A 12,642-nucleotide genomic window follows, 5' to 3' on the forward strand; every position below is an offset into this window, starting at 1 on the left:
TTTGCTCAAGGCTAGCACTCTGCCACATGAGCCACAGCTCCACTTCTGGCCGTTTTCTGTATATGTGGTGCTGGGGAATCGAACCCAGGGCCTCATGTATATGAGGCAGGCACTCTTGCCACTAGGCCATATCCCCAGCCCTGAATTGATTTTTGAAAGATAGAAATGATACAAAAATTGGTGAGTGCTGATGGCTCCCACCTGTAATCATAGCTACGAAGGAGGCTGAGATCTGAGGACCATGGTTTGAAACAAAACCAGGTGGGAAAGTCCATAAGACACTTATCACTGATTAACCACCAGAAAACCAGAGGTGGCACTGTGGCTTAAAGTGGTAGAGCACTTGAGCAGAAAAAGCTCAGGGATGGTGGTCAGGCCCTGAGTTCAAATCCCACGACTGACCAAAAGGAAAAAAAAAAAGACAGGCTGGGAAGGTAGCTTAGTGGTAGAGTGCTTGCCTAGCATGCATGAAGCCCTGTGTTCAATTCCACAGTACCATATAAACAGAAAAAAACAGAAGTGGTGCTGTGCCTCAAGTGTAAAGTGCTAGTCTGGAGCAAAAGAAGTGCCCAGGGAGAGTCCCCAGGCTCTGAGTTCAAGCAAACAACAACAATAACAACAAACGAATACAGAAAGTAGTAGTGTTTACATGTACATGGAGACATTTTCTATTAGACCTCTTAAAATAATTCACAAATCCCTACAATGTGTATAAGAAGCCATCAGGTATTGTGGGAAACACAAATGAAATTGCTTCTCCCAGAAGTATTTTAGCATATTTAAAATACCTTGCTTGAATAGAGGGATAGAGATGAATAAGACATGGTCCCCACCCTTAGAAAACTTCCTGATGAACTTGCAAAACCATTTGGTGTAAACCAACTGAACAACTCATGGAGGGCGAGGGGAAGTGGGGACGGGAGAATGAGGGAGGAGGTAACAAACAATACAAGAAATGTACCCATGGCCCAGTGCATGAAACTGTAACCTCTCTGTACATCACTTTGACAATAAATAAGAAAAAAAAATCCCTGATGAGTGGAAGAAGCAGTCATATGAACAGCCAGCTATATTGTAAGGCAGAATGAAATACCGAGTAGGAACGTTCATGTAATTGTAAATTCATAAATTGTGAAGCAGCATCTGGCAAAAGCCTGTAAGAGAAATTGAGGGACTAAGTCTAAGAATTCAGAGAGCCAGTCTAGCCCTGGTGCCTCTTGCCTGTAATCCTAGCTACTCAGGAGGCTGAGATCTGAGGCTCCTGGTTCACCAGCCCAGAAAAAAAAAAACAAAAACCCCTCTCATCTCCAGTTTATCAGCCAAAAGTCAGAAGTAGAGGTGTGGTTCGAGTGGTAGGTAAAGTGCCAGCCTTGGGTGAAAAAGCTAAGGGAGGCATGAGGTTTTGAGTTTAAGCCCTAGGACTGGTGTGTAGGTGTGCACGCGTGTGTGCACGCACACACACTTGGAATTGAAGAGAACAAAATTCTTGGGAAATTCCTGAAGAAGGATGCTTGGTGGAAGAGGGTTTTATACCTGGACTACTAACTGTTCAGCCTGTTTCCCTGGCCTGGCTATTCTACCCACTGACTAGTTCCTCCTTCATCCTTGGGGTCTGGCCCCCCTGAGTTGTCTCCTCTCGTGATTTCATGTCTCTCTTCCCAATTAAGATTAGAAACCAGGGGTGCTGGTGGCTCACACCTGTAATCCTAGTTACTCAGGAGGTGGAGCTCTGAGGTTGTAGTTCAAAGCCAGCCTGGGAAGGAAACACTGTGAGACTCTTATTTCCAATTAGCCACAGAAAACTGGAAGTGGCACTGTGGCTCAAAGTGGTAGAGCACTAGCCTTGAGCAAAAGAGCTCAAGAACAGTGCCCAGGCCCTGAGTTCAAGCCCCATGACAGACCCCCCCCCCCAAAAAAAAAAGATTAGAAACCAAATCTGTGAATATTCCTTGCTTTAGGAGCCTGGTGATGGTATGTGGGCATGGCCCCGGCAAAGTTAGTTCATCACCTTTCTTCTTGCCATCATTCCGCACAGTCTTCAGCTACTTCAAGCTATTATACTACCTCTTTTAGCTCAACCATGTTGCAAACTCACCCTTTAGAAGACATTATTCTCTTAGAAAAGTAAGTGGATTTGGAAGCTGTTTAACACATTCCCTTTCTACCTCCCTGAAGAACTCTGTACCAAAGACCTTACTTAGCATAAATATAAGGTGCTCTTGGAAAATGGGGGATCCCTTTGAATCCATAACTGTAGTAGGATGCCTAAACACCCTGTATCCCATATTATTTTTTTATTTTTTTGGCCAGTCCTGGGGCTTGGACTCAGGGCCTGAGCACTGTTCCTGGCTTCTTCTTGCTCAAGGCTAGCACTCTGCCACTTGAGCCACAGTGCCACTTCTGGCCATTTTCTGTATATGTGGTGCTGGGGAATTGAACCCAGGGCCTCATGTATGGGAAGCAAGCACTCTTGCCACTAGGCCATATCCCCAGCCCTGTATCCCATATTTATTTGGAAAAGTCTTCTGGACTAGTAAACTCAGGACTTGCTAGTCGAGTGCTCTACCACTTGAGCCTTGCTTCCAGCCTGACCAAAGCTATTGATAGTCCAGTGCCGGGTTGCTAGCCCTTTCATTACCGCCTTCTTTCTCTACATGTGCTCCATAGGCAGGGGCTGTTACTATGGAAATGTATTATTTTTAAGAACAGATGTAGCCTCGGGCTCGAGAAACATCTCAACATCAAGCCCACTTGAGCAAGAAGGTGAACAGGAGGTGTTCTTAAGTTTTAGCTCCAAAAGAGAAGGGGGGTGGTGGTGGTGGTAGGAAATTCCGTGTGACCTGTTGTCCACCAGGGTCAGTGTCTGCTTTCCCTGGGTTGCTCCGGCCTGGCAGCCTGGGAGGGAGGCCCTGCTCTTCCTCACCCGGAGCAGTGATGGTTTCCACAGGGGTCAGCTCCTCCCTCACGCCGCGGGGTTTCCACGTGGAAGTGTGTGAAGCTTAGGGGGAAACAGGTGGTGCTCGGATCCGCGGGTCTGGGCGCTCTGAGCCTGGCCGGGGCGGGGCGCACCCCGACCGCAGGGTGGGGCGGGGCCGCCGCAGATCCCGCCTACCTGCCAATCCCGGAGCGCTCTGCCCTCCGTGACGTCACGCGACGTGCTTCCTCCGCCCTCCCTCCCCCGGCTACCCGAGCGCCCCACGGGCCCGGCCCCGCCCGGGGCGCGCGCGGCTCCTTTAAGGGCGGGTGGGGGCGGCGCGCCGGCCGTGTTGTCAGTGTCAGCTCGGCGCACGCAGCCCTGCCCGGGCCGGAGCCGGAGCCGGAGCCGGAGCCGGAGCCGGGGGAGCCGGAGCCCGAGCCCCCGCGTCTCCGCGGACCGGTCGCCGGGGGCGGCATCGGGGTGCTGGCTGGCTCTCGCCGGGGGCCGCACAGCGGACCGAGCGGCCGGGACCCCAAGCCACGGAGACCGAGGCGCGGCGTCCCGGCCCCGAGGACCCCGGGGAGCCTCGGAGCCCGCGCGCCCGGCCCCGGGGGAGGCCGCCCGCCCCCCGGCCCGCGCGGGCCATGCTCCCCCGGGGCCGCGGCTGAGCCCGAGCCGGGAGCCCGCGGCCCGCGCGGAGCATGGATCCGGGCTGGGGGCGGCACGACGCGGGCTGGGCGGCCCTGCTGGTCCTCTTCGCCGCCTCGCTGCTCACGGTGGCGGGCTGGCTGCTGCAGTACGCCCGGGGTCTGTGGCGGGCGCGGGCCCGCGGAGGCCGGGGCCGGGGCCGCGGACCCGCCCGCGCCGCCGAGGCCGGGGCTGCGCTCCGCGAGCTCGGCGTGTGGCGCTCGCTGCTGCGGCTGCGGGCCACGCGCGCCGGCGCCCCCGAGGAGCCCGGCGTCCGGGGCCTCCTGGCGTCGCTCTTCGCCTTCAAGTCTTTCCGCGAGAACTGGCAAAGGGCTTGGGTCCGAGCCCTGAACGAGCAGGCCTGCCGGGCTGGGGTGAGTCGCACGGACCCTCCCCGGGGTCCCCTCGGGTTTTCCGTGCCGGGGAGGGCCTGCTGGAGCCAGGAGGGAGGGCCGGGGAGGGGGGGTGTTAAGGATCCACTGGGGACCCTCCAGAGCGAGGCTTTTCTTTCCCTCTCAGATCAGAGAAGGGGGTGCAGGTGAGGCTGGGGGGGGGGTGGTGGTGGTGGTGGTGGTGCAGAAATCCAGTTACATCTCAGATCTATTTTTGTGGACAAGGTACTCTGGCTGCAACCCGAGCACAAGTTACTGTTCTCATAGCAACGCTAATCCCCGTGCCTGAGGGCACTTCCGCCTCTTCGGAGTACTGGTTGGGCAAGGGGAGACTGGTGCACCTGCAGAAGGAATTTGCCTGGTCCTCGTGCCACCACACCCAGTTAACATTTCATGCTCCCTCCGGGTTCGGGGGGTGGGGGGCTGGCTGGGATTCTGAATTGCTTTCCTAGCTATCCATCAGTAATTTCACCGCTACTGCCCGTGCTTCGCTTCCATGCTGGCCTGCGATGTATTTGTCGAAGGGGGAAGTGTTCAGTTAAAAGAGCATGTTGACCATCCATATCCTTTCCAGTAAATGAACTTGAAGCTGCCCCTTGAGGGTCAGCCATAAACCAGCTCAGCCTACTTCCTCCCATTGCACCATGGACTACTGGCCTCCCAGGAAGTGGGCAGGAAGCGTGGTCATGAGACTGAACTTGGGTGGAAAGCCCCCTCCCATCCTGGCCCAGCAACCTCTCCTTTGCTTTCACTATCTAGCAGCTCCCGATCCCAGGGGCTTTTCCATTTCCAGCCACCAGGAGCTTGGCATCTTTACCCTCCCTCATTCTCCAGATGCCTGGAAACAGAAGTGGCCTCGAGAAGCTGCTCTGTTTCCTCTTCTCGGCTGGCTATCAGAAAGCCAGATGACATCTGTCACTTTACACCTTGAACCTACCCTTCCACCTGGCTCTCCGTGTACCTTGTCCCTGCCTGGATCAGAAGCAACTCCCTGGGCAGCTGAGTCAGTTGGACACTGGCCTCCCTTGCAGGGGCAGAGGCGATGAAGGCTCTACGCACCCTTCTTCCTCTCTCTCCCTTGAAGGAGACAGCTACTGGAGCACAGACATTGGCTTCTCCTGGTTTGCCAGGCATATGAGTGAGCTCTGTGGATTCTGTTCCTGTGTCTGAAGACTTGAAGCGTTTGCTAGCCCATTCTGTGTCCTCTCCTCAATTCTTCCCATCCTGCTCTCCACTGCTGTGGGAGAATTAGGGAGCAGCTCTTTTGAGGCCGAGGCTAAGCAGCTTTCTGCGTCCTAATACCATCCCACTGTCTGCTTGAGGAATTAACCAGGCCCTGGACCCTTTTGCCCTCTGAGTTTACCTCTTCTCAGTACCTCTGGTGCAGTTCCCAAAGGCCATACTAAGCCAATCTCATTTTCCCAGAATTTAGAGACATAGTTTTAACTTCACATCTAATTCATCTGGGAGAAGTCATTAGCCTCTTACTCAAAACAAGTGATCCTACTCTTTTCACCTTTATCTCGGCCCTGTATCTCTGTCCAGCTATTATACAGAGTTGACAACTCATAGATTAATTTTTTTTCTCTATACACCTTTTTTTTTTTTCTTGCCAGTCCTGGGGTTTGGGACTCAGGGCCTGAGCACTGTCCCTGGCTTCTTTTTGCTCAAGGCTAGCACTCTACCTCTTGAGCCACAGCGCCACCTCTGGCCTTTTCTATATATGTGGTGCTGAGGAATTGAACCCAGGGCTTCATGTAAACAAGGCAAGCACTCTATCACTAAGCCACATTCCCAGCCCCTCTCTGTGCGTCTTTATTTGGGGCTAAGGGCTGAGGACAGGGCAGGCAGGGAGTGAAGAGGAAGGTGGGGGGAAGAGGAAGGCTCCGGATATTCCCGGAAGGTTCCAGTGTTTTCAGAGTTTCAATCTAGTCTCTGAGGAGACCTAGCTCCCTCAGTTTTCAGCAACCCCTTGTAGAATACCTTCTGTCCTAAAACCCTGCGACAAGCAGGGACCCAAAGCTAGCCAGCTTGCAGCTGAGGCTTCCGCAGTGCCAGGGCCTAGCCAGCAACTGAGAGGGCCAGACCTGTGGGGGACAGTTCCAGAAGTCTGACTTTGTGCCTTCATTTGTGCCCTCAGAGCTCCATCCAAATTGCTTTTGAGGAGGTGTCCCAATTCCCACCCAGAGCCAACATTAGTCATGTGACCTGCATTGACCAATCAGAGCGCACCATGGTAAGTGGTGGGCACTGCTTTCTTGGTGGCAAGAGGAAGGCTGGTCCCAAAGGTACCTACTGTAGCCAGAGGGCTCTTAATCTGGATACCTGTGAAGGCCTCAGGGGATCTAAGGATTGGCTTCAGGAAGTCTGAAAATCCCACTGACGTTATGGGCCTATTTTGTGTGTGTGTGTGTGTGTGTGTGTGTGTGTGTGTGTGTGTGGGTGCGCGTGCGTGCCTGCGTGCGTGCCTGTTATTTTTGCATCTCTGGCTTTTATCTGATTCATTGCGGGGCTTTGGTCCCCAAAAGGCCGTGTCCTAAGGGAAGCTGCAGTGGGGAGGGGCTGCTAAAGCATCCTAGGGCCTGGCAACGCTGGGTAAGCCCATCCTCCACACCTGCCTGTCTTAGGTGCTGCACTGCCAGATCTCTGCTGAGGAGGTGCACTTCCCGGTCTCCGTGACCCAGCAGTCCCCCGCTGCCGTCTCCATGGAGACCTACCACGTCACTCTGACACTGCCACCAACACAGGTGGAGGAGAACGTGGGAAACGGAGCTGAGCAGGGGGGCAGTTGTTGACCAAGCGTTTTCTGCTTGGTCCCTCTCCCGTGATGGAATTTGGGAAGGGAGGGTGGGGCGGGGGTTGGGAGTCATCAGAGGAATGAGGCAACCACCCAATCCTTTTGTCCCTAGTTGGAAGTCAGCCTGGAGGAAATCCCTGATGAGGGGTTGCTAGTGTCCTGGGTCTTCACCGATCGCCCAGATCTCAGCCTAACGGTGCTTCCCAAGCTGCAGGTCAGGGAGGTAAGGAAGGAAGAGGGGCTGGCCCGGGAAGAGGCCAGACAGGGAGGGGGTCAGAACAGGGGCTCCATCGTTTCTCCTTTCTGTAGAGAGGTGAGGAACAAGTAGAGTTCTCGACAATTGAAGAACTGATCAAAGATACCATAGTAAGCACCCAGCCAGCCATGATGGTTAACCTCAGAGCCTGCCCTGCTCCAGGAGGCCTGGTGAGTGGGTACCCAAATTGAAAGGTTTGTGTGCACCCCACCCCAAGATACTACGCCAGGGTTCTTGCTCCTTACTCACCTCCTTCCTTCTGCTCTTAGGTACCTAGTGAGAAATCACCCCTAGTGCCCCTAGCCCAACCAGCCATCCCCAGACCTACCCGGTTACTCCTACGGCAGCTTCGAGCATCTCATCTGGGAAATCAGCTGGGAGGTAAGAGGAAATGGCTGGGGGCTCTGGTGCTGTCTGGAGGCATTTCCCGCCCCTCTGCATTTCTCAGTGGCTTCCCTTTTTTTCTCTGAGCATCTTCTAAATTCTGACTCTTGAGCCAGGGTATGGCTCAAATGGGAGAATACCTGCCTAGCAACCACAAGACCCCAAGGTGAACACCCTCCCCACACTGTAACTTTTGGTTCCTTACAGGCACGGAGGAAGTGTGCTGTGTAGCTGAGCTGGACAACCCCGTGCAGCAGAAATGGACCAAGCCCACGAGAGCTGGTCCTCAGGTGGAATGGACTGAAGACCTGGCACTGTAAGGCGGGACCCCACTCTTGAAACCTAGTCCCAGCATAAATCAGCTCTGCTTTCAGTAGACCTGGGTATGGGTCTCTATTGGTATGCCAGGCTCTAGGTAGGTCCCGGTGAAACAGCCCCTACCCCCGGGGTTGTGCATAGGAAGATGGCACAAGTGTTTATACAACATGACATGGCAGTAGTTAGGTAGGGAATATCAATTCCCCTAGCAGAGTAAGGATCTGAAAAGACTTGGTAGAAGAGATGGCATTTAAATCATGCCTTTGAGCAAAAGTAGACTTTTCTAGTCTGTAAAAACCTTTTTGGAAGAGGGAACAGCTTGAGCAAATGAAAGAGGGTGGCTTGAATCTGAGAGAGGGAATAGCTAGCCTGTGGAGCAGGACCAGGTGCATTTGATGCTTGGCTAAGGAGAGTGATTTTCCCTGGGCCCTGAGCATCCTCTTGGGAAGGGGAGGATAATCTGACGGGAGTACTGATGCTGCCTTATGTACATCCATCTCTCTACCTTTGGCCTGTCGTTGAACCAAGGGTGAACTTAGTTTGCTGAACTTCCCCTTCCTGACATTTCCATTTTCTCTTGGCCCCTAGGGATCTGGGCCCCCAGAGCCGGGAGCTGACTCTCAAAATGCTAAGGAGCAGCAGTGGTGGAGACAGTGAGTGTGGGGGCCAAAGGGCACCTCTGGGTGGGTGCTGTGCTGGGCAGGGTCATGGGCCTGGCTCATCGAACCATCCCTGTCCTCAGCCGAGGTCCTTGGCCAAGTCACACTGCCTGTGGGCTCCCCCTCCAGACCACTGTCTCGAAGACAGGTGTGCCCACTCACTCCAGGGCCAGGGAAGGCCCTGGGCCCGGCAGCCACCATGGCAGTGGAGGTGAGACGCTGGCCCGGGGGAGGGGATGGGCGGGCATGGGGTGGGCAGTCTCTGAGGCCCTGCCCCTGCCCTCCCGCCCACTGGCAGTTGCAGTATGAGGAGGGCTCCCCCCGGAACCTGGGCGCCTCCACTCCCTCCACCCCACGTCCCAGCATCACGCCCACTAAGAAGATCGAGCTGGATCGGACCATCATGCCCGACGGCACCATTGTCACCACCGTCACCACGGTCCAGTCCCGGCCCCGTGTAGATGGCAAATTAGGTAAAGAGGAGCAGCCTGGGAGCCAGCTCTAGCCAGGAGCCCTAGACTGTAGACCCATAGCTGTCAGGGAACTGGGAAGGGAAGCCGGATTCCAACATGTCCTTTGCCTGACATTCTTCAGGTCCTATCACTTCTTCCTCCTATCCTTGTCTCTTCAGCCTTTCCTTTCTGTCCCTCCATTTCACCAGATTCCTCTTGTCTTTCTGTCCTTCTGACGCTGCCAGCCCCTCACGTAGGACTCTTGCTCTTTTTCCTGCTCGAGTTCCCATCCTCCTTCTTCTTTCCTTCCTTGTAGGTAGCCCCAAGTCTCTATTTGATCCTTCCTCTGCCCTCAGCCCTCTAGTTCTCTGTGGAATCCTCCAGCAAACCCACTAGCTTTCATGGCACCCCCTCCCATCGCCCATCTCCCCTCTCTAGGGGTACCATGGCAATTCCCTTGCTTCTGGGGAATCCTGGGCTTCCTCTCCATGTTTTTATGGCATCTCCCCACACTTCCAAGTGAGTCCTGTGGCACTCTCCCACCCTCTGGTTGGCTCCTGTGCTATCTTTATGCCCCCTACCACCAGCAACGTGAACAAGTGGCCACCCTTATGACCGACGAATCACCCCTTAATCGGCCTTGCCCCCTGAGCCACTTAAAATCTGCATTTCAACAAAAACAGCAGGGGTGGGTCCACGCTAAAGTATCTCCAGCTCACTGACCCTCCCCGACCCACCAGACTCCCCCTCCCGCTCCCCGTCCAAGGTGGAGGTGACTGAGAAGATGACAACCGTGCTGAGTGAGAGCAGCGGCCCCAGCAATGCCTCCCACAGCAGCAGTCGTGAGTGGGGACTGGGATGTGGGAGTTGTTGGTAGGCACTAGTGCCCTGTATTCAACATCTACTTTGAGTGGGGTAGGAGGAATTTGAATGCAAGAAAGAGCCCAGAGCGAAGACAGCTTTTCTACCCTGTCTCCCGGGCAGGGGAGAGCCACCTTTCAAATGGCTTGGACCCAGTAGCAGAGACAGCGATCCGCCAGCTGACTGAGCCCAGTGGGCGGGCAGCCAAGAAGACACCCACCAAGCGCAGCACTCTCATCATTTCTGGTGTTTCCAAGGTAACGGGGCTCTGGGAAGAGGAGCTAGGACGGGGAGGATGCCCTGATGGGTCACTCCCGCCCATTAAAACTCACCCCTCCTGCCAGGTGCCCATTGCTCAGGACGAGTTGGCCCTGTCCCTGGGCTATGCAGCATCGCTGGAAGCCTCAGCGCAGGATGATGCAGGCTCCGGCGGGGGTCCCTCCTCGCCTCCCTCGGACCCTCCAGCCGTGTCCCCAGGACCCCTAGAGGCCCTCTCCAGTCCCACGAGTGTCCAGGAAGCAGATGAGACAACGCGTTCTGACATTTCTGAAAGGCCATCTGTGGATGATGTTGAATCGGAAACAGGGTCCACCGGTGCCCTGGAGACCCGCAGCCTCAAGGATCACAAAGGTGGGGAGAAACTGGCAGGACCCCCTTCTTTGATACCCAGTATTGCCGTCTGGGTCCTACTAGACACTTGAGGACAGGAGGCTTGGCCAGTGTGCCTCCGAGTAGAGTTCAGAGGGGCACCGTGTCCCTCAGCTCCTGGACCTGGACCTGGCAGGTCCCATGAGTATTAACATCCCTCCCCCAGTCAACCTTAGCATCGTCCCACTGGCAGTGATCCAGCTGTGGACCGCTGGAAAATAGAGTCGATCCCCATGCATTCCCACTAGCTAACCAGTGAGCCTGTCGACCAAGAACTCCATTTATGATTTAAGCCTGCATCACTTCTTGGGGCAATGAGATTCTTAAATCCAAACCCTGCTGTGTCAGCATCTTCCTCCTTCTCTGGCCCCAAACGTACGTCTTTGAAGTTCCCAGACTTATGGCTTCCTGCTCACACCCTGGAATGCAGTAAACAAGGCCGTGTCAGCCTACCTTTTCCTTCAAGGTTTATAGGCTTGGGAGACACCTCTGTGTAGCCTCTGTCTTTCCAGGGGAAGGAGGCCCTGCCTCGGTTTGTCCTCACAGAGCAGCAGATCTTGTCCACTCAGGACAGTCCTCGTGGGGGCAGAGTCAGAGGTGCACACAGAACCCGACAGGCACGCCCCTTCTTCATGGGCGAGATGAAATGCACCTTTGGTTCTCCTTTCTTTCCTGAGAAAATCTGTCTTTAAGCCAAGGGCCTGTTTCTCTTCATCTTCCGTCCCTCCATCCTTTGTACTTTCTCTGTTTCTTACCCACCCCATGCCCCTCTCTCTGCCTCAACGTCCCCTCTTCCCCACAGTGAGTTTCCTGCGCAGTGGCACGAAGCTCATCTTCCGCCGGCGGCCTCGACAGAAGGAAGCCGGTCTGAGCCAATCACACGACGACCTCTCCAACACCACGGCCGCACCCAGCGTCCGCAAGAAGGCCGGCAGCTTTTCTCGCCGCCTCATCAAGCGTTTCTCCTTCAAATCCAAACCCAAGGCCAATGGCAACCCCAGCCCCCAGCTCTGAGGGACCTCTTCACCTCTGGAGCGAGGAGAGGGCAAGAGACCTCTCCGACCATCCCCTCCGTCCCCCTCTGTACCCCTTCCTGGGTTCCCAACGTGGGGGCCGGGAGAGCCCTGGGGTTCTAGGAAGCCCCGTGCACCCTGGGCCGGGGCAGGACCCGTTGGACGGGTGTTTGCCGTAGGAAGGTGTTGAGAGATGGCAGTGTCGCTGTGGACACGGGGAGGTGACATCTGGGAGTAAGAGCGGGCATTCCGCGGAAGGACGCACCCGCCCTCTGCTGACCCTGGCCCCGCGCCGAGGCCGGGGGCTCAGCTCCTCAGCCAACCTTTCTCCCTTATTTATTCTCTTTTTCTATTTATATGTATGGTCGAGGGCCCTCAGCGAACCGAGGGCAGAGGGTGTCTCTCCCAGGTGACCCTTCTTTTCTGTCCCTGAAGAGTAGGAATTCCCAGGAGGAGGTCCCCTCTCAGACCGGCCCCACTGTCTGCCTCTGAGGTCCTCCGTGACCCCTAGGAAGCTGGGCCAGGGCACGGGATGGGGGGGCAGGCACTCCCCACCTTCCTGCCTCCCCTACTGCTCCCCTCCGGGCCCCCTTTCTTACCATTTTGTACTCGATGCCTTCTCCACGAGAGCAGCGGCTCCGTGAGGAGGGGGAGCGGAGCTGGCAGGAAGCCTGCCGGGAGGAGCTGGCACTGGGGACTGCGTTTGGACACTGAGATGGTGGTGGGGAGGAGCCAGGCCGCACTGCTGTGCGCTGGGGGTGATCATGTCCATTGCTGTGTGATGGCTTGGAATTTAATTTATTAAATTAAAGTGAAATTGGAGTTTAGACACTGGACAACTGCTTATCCTCTGTAAGGCACGGTAGCAGCAAGGCTACTTGATAGAATGGGAGGGGGGAGAACAGAATCCCAGGTAGTGAGGTGGCCATGTTCCTGTAGGGATAAGGATGAGTAAGAACAACAAAACAAAACCCCAAATACAAAAGACCCAGTGAGCTAGTCCGTGAGTCCTCACCCCACCCCGCTTTCCCGGGCTGTCCCTTCAGGACACGCTGCAGCTCAGAGCACCCACTCTGGAGCTGGACTGCCTAGACTGGAGTGTCAGCTCCGTGAAGGACCTGTGTGACCCTGGGCAGGCTATGCACAGGGGCTCAGTTTTCTCTAAAATAGGGACTGGGCTTGGAGGCAAAGCTCCGTGGTGGAGTGCTCGCCTAGCAGGTGCAAGGCCCTGGGTTCCAAGTACTGAAAAAGGAAAAGC

The 12,642-nt window shown here is 55.5% G+C and overlaps 1 protein-coding gene across 2 annotated transcripts; it reads left to right on the forward strand.

Annotated features, from left to right (window-relative positions):
- Window positions 1-3,490: 3,490 nt before the first annotated feature.
- C2cd2l (C2CD2 like) lies at window positions 3,491-12,211 on the forward strand. 2 transcript variants are annotated; one of them, XM_048343971.1, is made up of 14 exons: window positions 3,491-3,978; window positions 6,137-6,232; window positions 6,624-6,743; window positions 6,906-7,016; window positions 7,103-7,219; window positions 7,319-7,430; window positions 7,641-7,749; window positions 8,340-8,404; window positions 8,494-8,621; window positions 8,709-8,883; window positions 9,603-9,704; window positions 9,847-9,980; window positions 10,068-10,353; window positions 11,174-12,211. In XM_048343971.1, exons 1-14 carry the CDS (start codon window positions 3,619-3,621, stop codon window positions 11,383-11,385), a joined length of 2,127 nt encoding a protein of 708 aa, XP_048199928.1. In that variant the 5' UTR covers window positions 3,491-3,618; the 3' UTR covers window positions 11,386-12,211. The 2 variants fall into 2 exon arrangements, with proteins under 2 accessions (XP_048199928.1, XP_048199929.1); XM_048343972.1 differs by having other exon boundaries at window positions 3,604-3,978; window positions 6,906-7,007.
- The last annotated feature ends 431 nt before the right edge of the window (window positions 12,212-12,642 follow it).

Source organism: Perognathus longimembris, chromosome 3, assembly GCF_023159225.1.
Source record: "Perognathus longimembris pacificus isolate PPM17 chromosome 3, ASM2315922v1, whole genome shotgun sequence".
Taxonomy (NCBI): domain Eukaryota; kingdom Metazoa; phylum Chordata; class Mammalia; order Rodentia; family Heteromyidae; genus Perognathus; species Perognathus longimembris.

What these genes read in the sequence shown, in the direction of transcription:
- C2cd2l (XM_048343971.1), top strand. Translation starts at nt 3,619, where the DNA reads ATGGATCCGGGCTGGGGGCGGCACGACGCGGGCTGGGCGGCCCTGCTG. An exon ending in AGCAGGCCTGCCGGGCTGGG is followed by an intron (nt 3,979 to 6,136) that starts GTGAGTCGCACG and finishes TTGTGCCCTCAG; the next exon opens with AGCTCCATCCAAATTGCTTT. An exon ending in GAGCAGCAGTGGTGGAGACA is followed by an intron (nt 8,405 to 8,493) that starts GTGAGTGTGGGG and finishes CCCTGTCCTCAG; the next exon opens with CCGAGGTCCTTGGCCAAGTC.